Consider the following 17,149-nt stretch of genomic DNA (forward strand, 5'->3'; position numbering starts at 1 on the left):
TCAAAGGTGTTCACTTTATTGGTTTGCTTTATAATTTACACTTATTTTACGTGTCAAATATTATATAATTTTAAATTATTTAAAGGAAGGAAGGGAGAAGAGTGAGGAGGAGGGAAGGAAGGGAGGAAGACAAGAAAAAAGAAATCCTTTAGCACCTTACTGCCTAGAGGCTAAATTCCAACTTCTCAGCAGGGATTAGCAAGCCTTTCAAGACCCAGCCTCGTCCTGTCACCACCCACCACCCCAGCCTCATCTCCTGTGGCCAGTCCCAGACATCCTCCTTTCCAGGCCACAAAACTCCCGGCCCGCCTCAGATTCTCTCCCTGTGTCAGTCACACTTTTGCTCACACTACCCTCCAGGCCTGGTGATCCAGCCTTCTGGGCACACTTGGCCTCAGGCATCAAGCCCCAGCTCAAATGTCCCCCTTGGAATTGAGATCCACACTTCCTGCAGTGGCTCTAATCTGTGTTGCCCCACAAGGAAACTGACACCCACCACAAGTCTCCTTTCACCAGGCACTGCATGGGCTGAGTCAAGTCTTATTTATCTTTCTAAGACCAACACTCAGCAGAGCAGCTGGCACACAGGAGACACCCATATGCTGCCCAGATTAATACCATCAACATCAATAACAGACACACCACCCACTGAGGGTGAGCCCTGCCAGCCACATTTTGGTCATGGACTAAACAGCCATGAGGTCAGGCTGAGAGCAAACCATTTCCACCTCTCCTTACCTATGATCATATCATAGTATACTTGGCTCTGCATGACCATTTGTTATTGTCACAATAATGGAAACACTGAATATGCACTGCAGTATTACATTAAGAGGAACAGAAAGGAAAGGAGAGCTGAAATTCTCATATAACAGGAAGGCAATGAGCTATTATCATTACTAAACCAAGAGAGAGCAGTTTATGTGTATTATGTAGAAATACAGAGGTAAATTCTTTAAAAATCACCCTGATGTTCATTGCAGCACTATTTACAATAGCCAGGACATGGAAGCAACCTAAATGTCCATCGACAGAGGAATGGATAAAGAAGATGTGGTACATATATATACAATGGAATATTACCCAGCCATAAAAAAGGAACGAAATAGTGTCATTTGCAGAGATGTGGATGGACCTAGAGACTGTCATATAGAGTGAAGTAAGTCAGAAAGAGAAACACAAATACCGTATAATATTGCTTATATGTGAAATCTAGAAAAATGGTACAGGTGAACTTATTTGCAAAGCAGAAATAGACTCACAGATGTAGAGAACAAACTTATGGTTACCAAGGGGGGAAGGGGAGGGTGGGATGAATTGGGACTGACATACATACACTATTATGTATGACATAACTAACGAGAAACTACTGTAGAGCACAGGGAACTCTACTTAACGCTCTGTGGTGACCTAAATGGAAAGGAAATCTAAAAAAGAGTGGATATATGTATACGTATAACTGATTCACTTTGCTGCACAGCAGAAACTAACAACATTGTAAAGCAACTATACTTCAATAAAAATTAATTTTTAAAAAATTCTTTAAAAAAAAAGCTGAAAGAGTTTTAAAATGCAGGGAGGGAGATGCATGTGATATTCTGATAAAATGAAAAGCAGAAGAAAAGACACACACATGGAAAAGGAATAGGAGATGAGAGGAAGGAATGCAAACTGCTTGGTCTGCTTGGCTTCATCACTGGCAGTGCCCTTCTGGGAATGGGTGGGGCTGGGAGCTGACAGAGCAAGAACAGGCCCCCACTAGACGGAGCCAGCACGGGCTGTCTCCAGTCCCCACTATCTCCAGGGCCATGGGCTGCAGCTGTCATAGCTGAAAGTGTCTCTCAGAAACCAGAAGCCACCAACCCAGACCCTCCACTTAGGTCCTACAGGGCAAAGGGTAGGGAATTACAGATCACTGTCATTCCCCTAGTGTGTTCCCTGTGCTGAAACCTTTAGGAGCACATCTCATTCAAGTCTCACACTGACCTTTGAGGTAAGTATCCTACTGTCTCCACTGTACAGATGAGGGAATAGAGGCTCTGCAAAGTGAAATGACATGCTCAGAGCAAGGATGGGAACCCAGGTCTGTCTTCCCACTAAACTGAAGCCACATAAGAGGAGGGATGACCAAGTCCATCTGTGCTCACTGCCCGGAGCCTAGAAAACAGGCTGGCACAACAAACATTTGACAATTGATAAATCAACACCGGACTCCAAAGGCCAGGGTCTACTGGACTCTGCTAGGCTCTACTCATTGTCCCAAAACATCAAAATGCACTCATGAGCCCATCTTTAATTCCCATGGGCTTCCAAGTGCCCCTGTAAATTGCCAACAAATACCCCAAACATTGTCCCCAAACATCAAAATGCACTCATGAGCCCATCTTTGTCCCCAAAGATGTCCCCAAACATCAAAATGCACTCATGAGCCCATCTTTAATTCCCAAGGGCTTCCAAGTGCCCCTGTAAATTGCCAACAAATACCTCCAAGGATCTTTTTTAGGGTTTTAAATTCCTCTCCTCTGCAGCAGACATTGGATTTGTATAAATGTTATGTTTGGGGATCTTCTGACATCAGAGAAAGTTCTCTGAGGATTCTAAGTGTTTATCTTTGGGGGATGTTTGAAGCAACACCACCCCAGAAAATTAGAGGGCTCCTCTCTTTAACGAGATTCCAGATCCCATGGAAAAAGGAAGCGAATGCAGGGAAGAGGAAGAAGTTGCAAGGGCATTAGAAGAAAGTCAAGCAGGAAGGTCAGCCACTCACATTCTTATGGGTTTTCGGATCCACCACGAGTTCTAAAGGAACCTATTGAATTATTGTGTCCCTGTGATGTTGTTCTTAGTTTCTATTTGCTGTTAGGACGGTCTGAGCAGGTCACAGCAGGGAGAAGAAACCTTTTGTTGTTTGGAGGTTAAGAACCAGAATCAGACAATCCTTAGCTGGACAGACTGGAGGTTTCATTTCAAGTTTAACTCCAGTGCCTACCTAGCTCAGGACTGCATGGGGGCCCATGAATTAATGACAAAACAGAAAGAATAAAAAGGAAGATGGGATCAGTCCCACTAGTCCAACTTTCTCTTCTCACATCTTTAGATTCTTTCCATTGAGACAAGGTCATCACTGCACAAAAAAGACAAGAACTATTTACACTCAATGAGGCCACAGGCACTGTTTAATCATCCAGGATGTTGTCATACTTACTGGATACCCTTGGATTTATTTGATTTATTCCAACTGAGGTGAATGGAAATCGGCACCATCAAGAGGTATTTAGAGGTGTGAAAATTTCAGGTATAATTAAACCAAATGTACCAAATGAGCATTGTCTCCACAAACATAATCAGTTGATCAAGCACCCATAAGACATTATATTTAGGAGACTTACTGTGTCTTTCGGTCCAGAACTAACTCAGTGGAAATATCACATAATTATTTAATCATAAAAATCTTTATAAAGTATTGTCTTTTCACGGGAAGGGGGAAGGGTAAGCTGGGACGAACTAAGAGAGTGGCATTGACATATATACACTACCAAATGTAAAACAGATAGCTAGTGGGAAGCAGCCGCATCGCACAGGGAGATCAGCTCCATGCTTTGTGACCACCTAGAGGGGTGGGATAGGGAGGGTGGGAGGGAGATGCAACAGGGAGGGGATATGGGGATATATGTATATGTATAGCTGATTCACTTTGTTATACAGCAGTAACTAACACAACATTGTAAAACAATTATACTCCGATAAAGATGTTAAAAAAAAAAAAAAAGTATTGTCCTTTCAAAATTTCAGGGTAAAGCTTTTCCCAGCTAAATGATAGCTAAACACATGTATGCATGCATACACACAAGAACACACACGTACACACCCACAATTAAGGAACCCAGGTTAATACTAGCTTTATTACACTGAAGTGCTTTGCACTCTCCCCATATTTTGACATAAATGAATTTAAGTATGGGTCATTTTTTACAGCAGTACTTACATGATTTAGTTTTTTCAAAATTTCTATTTCTGTTTCAACATTGAGTGCTGGATCCTTTGAAAAAAAAATAACATTAGAGTTTATTAGTAATAATAATAACCAATATTCAGAAAATATTTACAGTTCAATTTAGCTGAGTAAAGGCTGCCTGGACTTCCCTGGTGGCGCAGTGGTTAAGAATCTGCCTGCTGGGGCTTCCCTGGTGGCACAGTGGTTAAGAATCCACCTGTCAATGCAGGGGACACAGCTTCGAGCCCTGGTCCGGGAAGATCCCACATGCCACAGAGCAACTAAGCCCGTGCGCCACAACTACTGAGCCTGCACTCTAGAGCCCGAGACCCACAACTACTGAAGCCCTCGTGCCTAGAGCCCGTGCTCTGCAACAAGAAAAGCCAGCACAATGAGAAGCCCGCGCACCACAACGAAGAGTAGCCCCCACTCACCACAACTAGAGAAAGCCCGCGCACAGCAACGAAGACCCAATACAGCCAAAAATAAAAACAAATAAATAAATTTATTAAAAAAAAAAAAAAAGAATCTGCCTGCCAATGCAGGGGACGTGGGTTCGAGCCCTGGTCCAGGAAGATCCCACATGCCACAGAGCAACTAAGCCCATGCGCCACAACTACTGAGCCTGTGTTCTAGAGCCCGTGAGCCACAACTACTGAGCCTGCACGCCACAACTAATGAAGCCCGCCTGCCTAGAGCCCATGCTCCTCAACAGGAGAAGCCACCGCAATGAGAAGCCCATGCACCACAACAAAGAGTAGCCCTCGCGCAGCAACGAAGACCCAACGTAGGCAAAACTTAATTAATTAATTGATTAATTTAAAAAAAAAAAAAAAAAAGGCTGCCTGAGTTCCAAAGTCAGCACTATTCATACAGAGAAATCAAGGCGCAGAGGTGGATGAATTACACAACTCACCTAAAATCACCCTACAAAATGCTTGGCAAATAGTAAGCATTCAATAATGACCAGGCTCTATGCCAAGCTCTTTATTTAAAAGGGTCATCTCACATAAGCCTCATAATCCAAGTGAACTGGGTTCTAAAAGTATCCCCGTTTCACAGATGGAACAACTGAGGCTCAGAGAAAGGAAGCCACTTGCTGCAGTTCCCACAGCCAGAAACAAAGTGTGTTTCCACTGTTCTCACACTGCCCTGGTAAGCTCTGCTTGTCTCATCGACTGTGGAATTGTTTACATTCATAAAAATGATACAACAAACAAAAACCACAGACAAGAAGGTATTCAATTAAAATGTGTAAAGAAAACGCCAAGTCACATTTCTAATAATAGAGCAGACCCAGGTTCCAATTTCAAGTACAAGCTGAGATATTTACTGAGACTCTAATGAGAGTAGGCTTCAGGGTAGCGAAGTTGCTCTCCGTTACAATTCCAAAAGGATGACTCGAGTTACTCAACCTCACAGGCTACACCCTCCACAAGCAAAGAGGATATAGAATTACATATTTATGTAAAATGGACTTCAGCGAAGAAACCCAGATGTTTAATTTTAAAAACCTGCCTCTTCCTGTAAGCCGGTAAACTTATTACCAAATCTGGGTGTACTCTGATGATGGAGAGGTCTAAAGAGTCCGATAGGATTTGAAAGATGAAATTAAGAAGTAAAATTGTGCTCCAAGTCATTAAGAATCTGGTAGGTTATTTTCTTCCCCCCAAAATGGGAAACAAATCCAGAATCACAGGGGAAAGATCTATAACAATGTGAACACTGAAAGGAAATTCCTCTCGCTGTGTGAGAATGGCATTGTCTAGGGAGAAAAAAAAAAAGAAATTGATCTTTAAAGAATGTTAGAGTATAATAGCCAGAAACAGCTGGCCACAAAGGAAAACGTGATTAGAGGCTATGTTTTACATTACTTTGTTGGGTCATGTGTTGAAAGACAAATACACTTGGCCACTTCAGCAACGCATAAGCGTGTATTACAGAAAATGTAATAAAATGAATGGTTACCATATAAAGAGACTTTTAAAATAATTTAAGATATTTAAAAATCTATAAACATGAAGGTATTCATTGCCACGTTATCAGGAAGAGCAAAGAATTAGAAATTACCTAAATGACCTAACTTATCTAAATGATCAACCAGAGAAATAGTTGAATAAATTATGACAAAATTGGTGAGACAGAGGCTCGATCATCAAAAAGGATACATTAGGGAAAAGTACATGTACTAAAGCTTATGTGAAAAAGCAAAATGCAAAATTGTATACACAATATGATCTCAACCATCTAGAAACAGAAATTCATAGGAACAAAGACTAGAAGGAAGGAGAAAACTGAAAACAGCTGTGGGGTTACAGTGGTGTGGATACGGCTGGATTTTTTTTTTTTTCCTAATTTCCTTTCATTTATTGTAAAAACAGTCTTGTAACAACTTGGAAGGGAAAAAAAAAAGCAAAAACAAGTTCCTGCTATGTGTATTATAATGTATAACCAAATATTTTTGGAACCAAATTATCTATAAGTAAGTGTTTAGATTAGTAGAATACACTCAAAAATTTTCAATGTTCTTTGATACAAATTCTGAGCAATAAATCCTTCCTGACATTGAAAATCACCACCCTAAAATTATTTGGGGAAGGTAAGAAGTGTTAAGAATGACCAAACAGCCACAAACAAGGGTACTTACTGCCTCTCTCTCGGAGCCAATAGCAAACTTCCTTTTGCTGATGATCTTTATGGCTACTTTCTTACACGTCTTCCTCTCGAAAGCTAGCTTCACCTCACCACAGGCGCCACTACAGGGAAAAACACAGAAAGTGACTGACTGTCAAAATGTTTTTAATCCTGAGACCCACCACTCCTGAACTGGCCTCAACCACTTTGAGTTAAAGACAGCCCACTGTCTCTGTTTTCAGAAACCTCACCAGTGTAAAATGTCAAAGACATAAGTGAATAGGGACCATCCAGCAACACTGACTCAGCTCCAAATGCCACTTTTTGAGCTGAGTGATATAGACTTAGGTCTTGCTGTCACCCCAGATTGTGAAACTCTCAGAAAGACACTAAGAACAAATCAGAGAGAAATGATTTATCCCAGGGGCCAGAGAAAGACCAAATACAACCAAGTCCAAGTTAAAAATGAGCGCCTGAAACAAGTAATAGTAAACAGCAACTGCAAATGAATTACTTTCACTGATCCATTTCTCTTATTTCTTATCCTGTCTTCAAAGGAAGCGCGTAAGCAGTTGATGCCATGAATTGCACCCGAAATAAAATCACAATACATAAGAAACCAAAAGTGCACCATGAATCTGCTTGCAGCAAGCTCTTGAAGATTTGCAATTAATTGGGATGCTAAAATGGAGGAGGACTGCTACCCAGGATGACACCCAGTACAGTTAATCAAGCATCAGTCACCCATTACCTGCCGCAAGTAGACTTTTCTAACCACTGTGGGTTGGGGGATGGGGTGAGGGCGTTGCCAAGACATCTTCTTTACTATGTATTGTATATATACATAACATAAAATTTGCCATTGTAATCATTTTTTTTGTCAATCCTATTAACATTTTATTATCAAAAATCGCATTTTATTTTTTTTGTTTTTGTTTTGTGGGGTTTTTTTTTTGCTTTATCTTAAAGATTTTTTTTTTTTTATTGGCGTATAGTTGCTTTACATGCCATTATAATCATTTTAAAGTGTACAATTCAGTGGCATTAAGTACATCCACAATGTTGTGCAGCCATCACCTCTATCTAGTTCCGGAAATTTTTCATCAACACAAATGGAAACCCCAAACCCATTAAGTGTTCACTCTCCTTTTTCCCTGCGCCCAGCCCCTGGCAACCTCTAATCTGCTCTCTCTCTATGGATTTGCCTGCTCAGAATATCTCGCATCAGTGGAATCATACACTATGTGGTCTTTTGTGTCTGACTTCTTTCACTTGGAATGTTTTGAAGGTTCACCCATGCTGTAGCATGTATCAGTATTCCATTCCTTTTTATAGCTAAATAATAGCCCATTTTATGGATATATCACATTTTGTATATCCATTCTTTTGTTGATGGACACTTAGGTTGTTCCCACCTTTTCGCTACTGTGAATAGAGCTGCAGTGAACTGTTCGTGCACAAGTTTTTGTTGAACATCTGTTTTCAATCTGGGGGGTATATACCTAACAAGGGGAATTACTGCATCATATGGTAATTCTGTTTAACTTTTTGAGAAAACATCAAACTATTTCCCACAGTGGCTGCACCATTTTACATTCCCAACAGCAGTGCATAAGGGTGTCAATTTCTCCGCATCCTCACAAACACATGTCACTTTCCGTCTCTTTATTACGGCCATCCTAATGGGTGCGAAGCAGCATCTCATTGTGGTTTTGATTTGCACTTCCCTAATGACTAATGATGCTGAGTATCTTCTCAAGTGGTTTTTGGCCATTTCTATATCTTCTTTGGAGAAATGTCCTTTGCCCATTTTTAAATTGGGTTATCTTCTTGTTGTTGAATTGTAGAAGTTCTTTATCTATTCTAAACACTAGATTCTTATCAGATATATCATTTGCAATATTTTCTCTCATTTTATGGCTTGTGTTTCACTCTCTTGATAGTGTCTTTTGAGGCAAAAGTTTTAAAATTTGACGAAGTCTAATTTTTCTATTTTTTCTTTTGTTGCTTGCGCTTTTGGTGCCATTTAAGAAACCACTGCTGGGACGTCCCTGGTGGCGCAGTGGTTAAGAATCCGCCTGCCAATGCAGAGGACACGGGTTTGAGCCCTGGTCTGGGAAGATCCCACATGCTGCGGAGCAACTAAGCCCGTGCGCCACAACTACTGAGCCTGCGCTCTAGAGCCCATGAGCCACAACTACTGAGCCCGCATGCCACAACTACTTAAGTCCACACACCTAGAGCCCGTGCTCCTCAATAAGAGAAGCCACCGCAATGAGAAGCCCACACACCGCCGTGAAGAGTAGCCCCCGCTTGCCGCAACTAGAGAACGCCCGCGTGCAGTACAACAACAAAGACCCAAAGCAGCCAAAGATAAGATAAAATTTAAAAAAAAAAAAAAAAGAAACGCAGTAAATGTTTCCTTATGGAAGGTAATGAAAATGTTCTAAAACTGATTGTGGGAAAGGCTTCACAGCTCTGTGAATATACTAAAAACCACTGAACTGTATACTTTTAAATGGGTGAATTGTATGGTATGCAAGTTATATCTCAATAAAACTGCTTTTAAAAAGTTATCAACAATAAAATTTATAAAGAAAAACTGCTCAACTGATCATTATAAGTCAATAACATACCTATCACAAATAGGTACCCTACAAATGTTATGAATACATAACGAATGCCATAAAACCAGGAACAAAAAACTAACCAATGACAAATGTTTAGAAAGAAATTAAGTGCAAGTTCCATAAGAAAAAAAAAATTACCTTCCAAGAGTTTTTGACATGATGTATTCGTCTCTTAATTCCTTGGGATAAACTGACTGATCATCTACAGTCAGATCAAAAAATACGAAAACTAAGGAAAAAATGGCAGAAATAGGTCTCATTAATCCATTTGATAAAGAAAAGATAAATAGTCCTATAACTTAGTAAACATATGGAATATAAGACAATCGTTCTTAATTCCATTTAACATCTAACCCCAAAGAAATCATTTAGCTAGGCTAATGCATGTCGTAAAACCCTTGAAAAATGATGATAGACAAGCTTCATTCCACAATGGAAACACACAGCATAATTCTCACTATAATGCAGGAAACTCATACATAAATGCTATTCTTATTCCTTGACCTCAGAACAGTTATCAACTGCACAGGCCCAGAACCAAAAGGCAATTAGTCTGAATCTAGAAAATATGTTCTAGGCAAGTAAATATCCAAAAAAAATATCAGGCCAGAGGTCACCATACTAGTATTATCTTCTCTCAACCATTTCTACTTTTACCTAGCTGGTATTTTATAGTGCAAACCACCTTGAACTTACTTGTAAAATTAACTAAATAACACTTTCCCAAAAAATCCCCTTTATTTCTTCATTATTCGGCCTGTAACTCAGAAAAAGAAAACCAAAAAACTGCTTATTTCATAATTTAACCATCCATTGGGCCAAACCTGCAATCAGTTATCAAACATTCCAGTTCTACAAAGTGGTAAATTTTCAACTGCCTATAATATCTGCAAACAGTGAAATTTGTTAAGACCCTTGAGTTTCTCAGATTTCAGGTGATGGGTCTTGACCTCCCTGGAGTAACCTAGAGATCCAGTCTCTGGCACAAATCTGAACCAGCTCAGCATGCTTCAATCCAGGCTGGTCCCCAGAAGGCAGACAGCTGCCTAATGAATGAGACCTGCTGGCTACCTAGGATATAACCATTCCTCCCTGCTTATTGATATTGATGAACCTAGATGTTACAGTGACACCTGAGAATCAAGGAACTTGAGGGGCTCTGGAGATGTATTTTCCCAAGTGTCGATGTCTACTTCAGGGGCTGTAAACTCAGTTGCCTACACAAGCCAGGAAGGTCATGCACACAGGTAAGGCTGGAGTGAGTGTAAGATGTGGAGCAGTGGAGACTTGAACAGGAAAACATCATCCATCTAAAGGAGGCAGCCTCTACTTAGCACCTGCAAATCCTCGAATTAGGGATAATATGCTCAAGTATAGCCAGATATTCCATCTGTTCAAAGAAAACTGGATTTTCATATTAAAGCACAAATATCAGCAAAGGCCTAAAAAAAAGTCAATAGGCTGAATCAGTCTGCAGAGTACCAGTTTGATCAATTTCCATCACGGCCAGCTTCAGACCACATAACACCTTTGTTCAAATAAAAGGTGCCCTTCAGATAGAACAATTAGAAAAAGATGGCACACCACTTGTCAAGTAGAGGACAGGCCACATTTCAGCGACCAGTTGCCCACCTCAACCAGGTGATCACAAACAGCAAAAGCCTGTGCAGCTGTCCTGACTATAATTATCAGACAGGAAATAAAATAGTCAGAAAACAGGAGAAACTAAGGCAATCATAAAGTGTACTCCAGGATGTCCAGAATAGCCATAATTCTGAGATGCCAGTCTGAAGACTGGCTGCATGAGAATCACCTGGGCAGGATTTTTTAAGTCCCTGGAACTACTGGATCAGGATTTATGGGACAGTGCCTCTGGGAATCTATATTTTTAAGGTGTTATCCACACAAACACATACCATTCCAAGCTGCTCAACTCTCAGATAGTTTTGGGAAGTTCTGTGAGTTTTTTTTCAAATTAAAGAAACAAGAGTATTCCTCTTGTCCAAGATTTTAAAATCACTGTGAGCTATATTTAATTCTGTAGGTTGTTTTTATTTACACCGAATGACAACTATTCGTTTTAGATGTGATATTCATGAAGTTTTAGGAATAGATGCTTATAAAATACTACCCGATAATGATGATAAACATCTCCACTTTCAAAGGGTAACCATGTCATATTTAAGAAGGTGGAAGGTCTAAACTGAGATTGTTACAGAAAAACCCATAGCCAAATGCCAGGTTATATATAATAGTTCAATAAATATATGCAGAAATTAATGACGGAAAGGAATAAAGAAAGGGAAGAATAAGGAAGGAAGAGAAAAAGCAGGGGAAGGGATGAACTAATGGCCTAAAATAACAACTCATAGATAGCTAAGATTGATGTGATAAAAGTGAATCAATTAATGAATGATAACTAAGCAAAATGATAATTTAAAGCATATGGCTTTAAATAAAACTAATCAAACCAATTAAACCTTAGAAAATCTGTCTTGATAGAACTTTTTTTTTTTTTGATAGAACTTTTGATTGTTAAAAAATGCAACTAGGATTGAGGTGAATCTTGAATACTAACCTACTTACTTTATGTACCTAACCATACTCTGCAAAGGACACAATGTCATTTTTCCTTTTATACAGAAGAAAAAATTCCAGTAACCAGAAGATAATAATATTACCTTTATTACTCCATACTGAAAGTGCAATTTCAGAATTGTTATTCAAAGGAAGGCGTCTTCCTTTCCCTACAAGCTCTCTATTTACAAAGGTTCCATTCCCACTGTGATCTTCTATGTATGCGATGTAAGAGCTTTTAGGACCCATTTCCTAAAATAGAAAACATTTTATTTCAGAGTTTTAATGGTGGGGCGTTTCAGTGGGGAGACAACTAAAAGTGATGTCTAGATGACCAGTTCTCCCAAATGTATGGATATTTGCCACCTACTCTGAAGATCCGAAAGTGCTTCTTGCTGTAAGTCCGGTATTTATCGGTTCTTTTCAGCAGGGGCTCATCAAAGCAGTATTCACAGTTTCTATCCCTCCCAAACCAGTAGCTGTCGTTAACACACTCTGTAACACAAAAGCACACCCCAGAGGGCTGTTGAATTTCATGTATCAAACACCTTTAAAAACTGCTCATAAAATCTGCTTGTAGGAAAACAGCCTAAGAAGGCAATCAAAATTATAGATTTGTCCATCAAGATTTTATAAGATTCAAAATCAGTGGGGAGAAAAAAACCAAATATTTCCAACGAGTTTAACAAATTATGGTTTATACATAGCCATGAAATGCTAAGCAGTCATTAAAATTCTCAAATAATTTTTAATGATTTGGAAAAATACTTATGATATAATAATAACTTCCTACTCATTACTCTCCTGAGGCTTCCCATCATACTTAGTATGAAATCTACACTCCACATGGCAGGCTAGATGCTCAGGATCTGGCCCTTGCGTCCCTCCCAGCTTCACCTTGTACCTCTCCCCTTGATCGCTACACTCAGCTCCACTGGCCTCCTTCCACTGCCCCAAATATGCTGGGTTCAACCTCCCTTGTGGCCTTTGAATTCTTCATTCCCAGTGATTTGAATGGCCATCTTGCCTTTTGTGTCTGCAAATTATCATCTTCCACTCAGCTTTCTGTATGTATAAGCACACTCCCAGCTCACCACCCACCCACAAGAGCCTGTTCTGTTTCCCTCTATAACTGAAAATTATCTTGATTATTTGTATATTGTCTCCTGGCATTCCCCTGTTAGAACAAATTCCAGAAGGGCAGCCTTGAGTCTCTTGTTTAAGAATACAGCTCCAGCACCTAGGACAATGCATATGGTAGGCAAGCAAAATGTTCATGGAAAGACAGACTAGGGAAAATATTAGCAACTCATGTCACAATCAAAGGACTATTTCCCTAATATCTGTAAAGTTTCTACAAAGCAATAAGAAAAAGACAAACAATCCAGTAGAAAATAGGTAAAGGATACAAAAAAATTTATAAGAGACAGAAATACAAATGGCTCAAACATATGAAAGATGGCCAAGCTAACTCAATACAAGAAATTCTGAAAACCATACATTAAGATTCCACGTTTCAACTTTCAGATTGACAAAAATCAAAATGTTTCATATTATACTGTGTTGGCAAGAGGTATGAAGAAGCAGGTATTCCCATACGTTTTCAGTGAGAATGTAATTTATACACCGTCTAGGGAGGATAATTTGGCAAGACCAAAATTACATATGTAGGGGCTTCCCTTGGTGGGGAAGTGGTTGAGAGTCTGCCTGCCAATGCAGGGGACACAGGTTCGAGCCCTGCTCCAGGAAGATCCCACATGCCGCAGAGCAACTAAACCCGTGCACCATAACTACTGAGCCTGCACTCTAGAGCCCGCCAGCCACAACTACTGAGCCCATGCGCCACAACTACTGAAGCCCACGCGCCTAGAGCCTGTGCTCCACAACAAGAGAAGCCACCACAGTGGGAAGCCCGTGCACCACAACGAAGAGTAGCCCCCGCTCGCCGCAACTAGAGAAAGCCCGTGCACAGCAACGAAGAGCCAACACAGCCTAAATAAATAAATAAAATAACTTTAAAAAAAATTACATATGCAACCACTTCACACCCATGAAGACGGCTTTAATTTTTTAAAAAAGGAAAATAATAAGTGTTGGCAAGGATGCAAAGAAATAGGAACCCTCATACATTGTTAGTGGGAATGTAAAATGGTACACCTCTGTGGAAAATTTTGTGGTTCCTCAAAAAGTTAAACATAGGATTGCCTTATGACTCAGCAATTCCACTCCTAAGTATATACCCCAAAGAACTGAAAACATGTACCCAAACAAATCCTTGTACACAAGTGTTCATACCAGCACTAGTCACAATAGGCAAATGATGGAAACAAACCAAATGTCCTACAATGGATGAATGGATAAACAAATTGTGATATTTACATATAACGGACTATTTTTCACCCATAAAAAGGAATAAATGCTAAAACTCATACATGCTACAACATGGATGAACCTTGAAAACATTATGCTAAGTGAAAGAAGCCAGACACAAAATGCCACAGATTGTATGACTGTATTTATATGAAATATCCAGAATAGTTAAATCCATAGATATGAAATGCAGATTGGTGGTTGCCAGGGGCAGAGGAGAAAGGAATGGGGAGTAACTGCTTAATGGATATAAGGTTTCATTTTGGAGTAAAGGAAATGTTTCAGAACTGGATAGAAGTGGTGGTTGCACAATGTTGTGAATGTACTAAAGGTCACTGAACTGTTCACATTAAAATCGTTAATTCTAGGGACTTCCCTGGTGGTGCAATGGTTAGGAATCTGCCTGCCAATGCAGGCGACATGGGTTCGATCCCTGGTCTGGGAAGATCGCACATGCCGCGGAGCAACCAAGCCCATGCGCCATAACTACTGAGCCTGTGCTCTAGAGCCCACAAGCCACAACTACTGAGCCCACGTGCCACAACTACTGAAGCCTGCACGCCACAACTACTGAAGCCTGTGCGCCTGGACCCTGTGCTCCGCAACAAGAGATGCCACCGCAATGAGAAGCCCGCGCACCGCAGCAAAAAGTAGCCCCCAGTCGTCACAAATAGAGAAAGCCCGCATGCAGCAACAAAGACCCAATGCGGCCATAAATAAATAAATAATTTTTTAAAATGGTTAATTTTATGTTATGTGAATTTCACCTTAGTTCCTTAAAGTTACATATGCACACACCCATTGGTCCAGAAATCCCACTTCTAGGAATTTATCCTACAGATAGAATCATATGTATTACGGAAGGACATAAGGACATATGTACAAGGTTATTCACTATAGCATTATTCCTTTTTTTTTTAATAAATTTATTTATTTATATATTTATTTATTTTTGGCTGCGTTGGGTCTTCATTGCTGCTCACGGGCTTTCTCTAGTTGTGGCGAGCAGGGGCTACTCTTCGTTGCGGTGTGCAGGCTTCCCACTGTGGTGGCTTCTCTTGTTGCGGAGCACGGGCTCTAGGCCTGCGGGCTTCAGTAGTTGTGGCTCATGGGCTCTAGAGCGCAGGCTTAGTTGCTCCGCGGCATGTGGGATCTTCCCGGACCAGGGATCGAACCCATGTCCCCTGCATTGGCAGGCGGATTCTTAACCACTGTGCCACCAGGGAAGACCTATAGCATTATTCTTATAGCAACAACTTTAATGTCCATTAGTAAGGGGCTAGTTCAATAAATTTATATATCTACAAAAGAAATGGAGATCTTTACATTCTGATAGAAGAATGTCTAAGATACATTGTTAAATATAAACAACAGGTTACAACCAGTGTGCTGTAAATTACATTTGGTATAAATAATAAAGGGGGAAAAAAGAACACATAGACTTAGTTGCTTATATGTGCACCAAATAGTTCTGGAAGGATACATAAGAAATCAGCAATCCTGGGAAGTAGTTGGGGGAAAGACAGAAATTGGATGAAGGCCTTGCACTGTTTTGAATTTTGCACCTAATGCAAATATAACCTCTTCAAAAAGTTAAATTAATCGCTTAAAGAGTTTGCAGTCTGGTGGGGAGACAAACAGGGAAGCAACAACAATACAGCAGGTAGACTCTCCAGGGGAAGCACAGATGCAAGGCTCTGACAACTCTGCCTGGGACTATCAAAAAGGCTTCATGAGGCAAGATAGGAAGGATAGATTGAACAGCCCTTTTGGAAGGCAACATGGCCGTACCCATTACAAGGTAAAGCCATGCCTACTCTGTGATCCAGCAACTCAACACAGGCTCTACCCTAGAGAGACATTTGTCCAAATGACCAAGGAGACAAGGACATTCATTGCAGTCTTGCTTGCAGGAATAAAAACTGGCAACAACCTAAGCATCTATTAACAGGGAAAGGTATAAATGAACCGTGGTATTTCTACTGGAAACCAGGAGCTTCTGGGACAGTTGAGAAGGAAAGGCATGGAGATCTCATCAGGACACCAACAGTCCAGGGATGATGGACAGAGAGTGGAAGGGGAGGCTGCCCATGGAAGAGCCTGCTCTGACCCTGGCTCATTAGAGGAGGCCTCAGGCAGATGTGTGGAGGAGGGCAGGGACAGAAAGGCAGGACGCAAAGAGACCAAAAGTCTCAGTGAGGCAATTAGGAGTAAGAACGCTGGGAAGGATGGGCCCCTTCTCCTAGTAGTGAAGAATGGGGCACAGGTGAGATGGTGACAGGGGAGAGGAACATCACAAACAAGACAAGGATGTCTGCTCTTAAAACTTCCATTCCGTGTAAGAGGTTCAAGCCAGGACAATTAACGGAAGGAGGGACAGGGAGATGAAAAGCCAAGGCATCCATACTGGAAAGGAAGAAGCAGACCTATCTAATCCTATTCACAAATGACATAATCTTATATGTAGAAAATCCTAAGGAACCCACTAAAACAGATTAGCCCAAATAAACAAGTTCAGCAACATTACAGGATACAGGATCAATATTTAAAAACCACTTGTATTTCTACACACTAGCAATGGACAACCTAAAATGAAATTAAGAAAATAATTCCATTTACAATAGCATAAAAAGAATAAAATACTTGGGAATAAATTTAACAAAAGAAGCGCAAATCTTTTTTTTTTTTTTTTAAACACTCAGTGTATCTCTTTATTTATTTATTTATCAATTTTTTACCTTTAGCTGTGTTGGGCCCCCGCCACCGCACGCGGGCCCCCTCCAGCTGCGGCAAGCAGGGGCTTCTCACTGTGGTGGCCTCCCCTGCTGCGGAGCACAGGCTCCAGGCGTGGGACCCCAGCAGTTGCGGCACGCGGGCTCAGCAGACGTGGCCCGCAGGCTCCAGAGCGCAGGTTCAGCAGTTGTGGCACACGGGCCCAGCCGCT

General features: G+C 40.7%; 1 protein-coding gene across 3 annotated transcripts in view; it reads right to left on the reverse strand.

The window, feature by feature from the left end:
* Window positions 1–17,149, reverse strand: part of CHEK2 (checkpoint kinase 2) — a 41,456-nt gene that overhangs the window by 17,372 nt on the left and 6,935 nt on the right. For all 3 annotated transcript variants that reach the window (XM_082416321.1, XM_082416322.1, XM_082416323.1), the window contains 5 exons: window positions 12,206–12,330; window positions 11,940–12,087; window positions 9,397–9,487; window positions 6,642–6,750; window positions 3,986–4,039 (listed from right to left, as the gene is read on the reverse strand). In XM_082416321.1, the coding sequence (XP_082272447.1) occupies window positions 3,986–4,039; window positions 6,642–6,750; window positions 9,397–9,487; window positions 11,940–12,087; window positions 12,206–12,330 (527 nt within the window). The remainder of the gene's footprint in view (window positions 1–3,985; window positions 4,040–6,641; window positions 6,751–9,396; window positions 9,488–11,939; window positions 12,088–12,205; window positions 12,331–17,149) is intronic.

The sequence above is a fragment of the Balaenoptera physalus genome (assembly GCF_965194825.1).
Source record: "Balaenoptera physalus genome assembly, chromosome: 12".
NCBI lineage: Eukaryota > Metazoa > Chordata > Mammalia > Artiodactyla > Balaenopteridae > Balaenoptera > Balaenoptera physalus.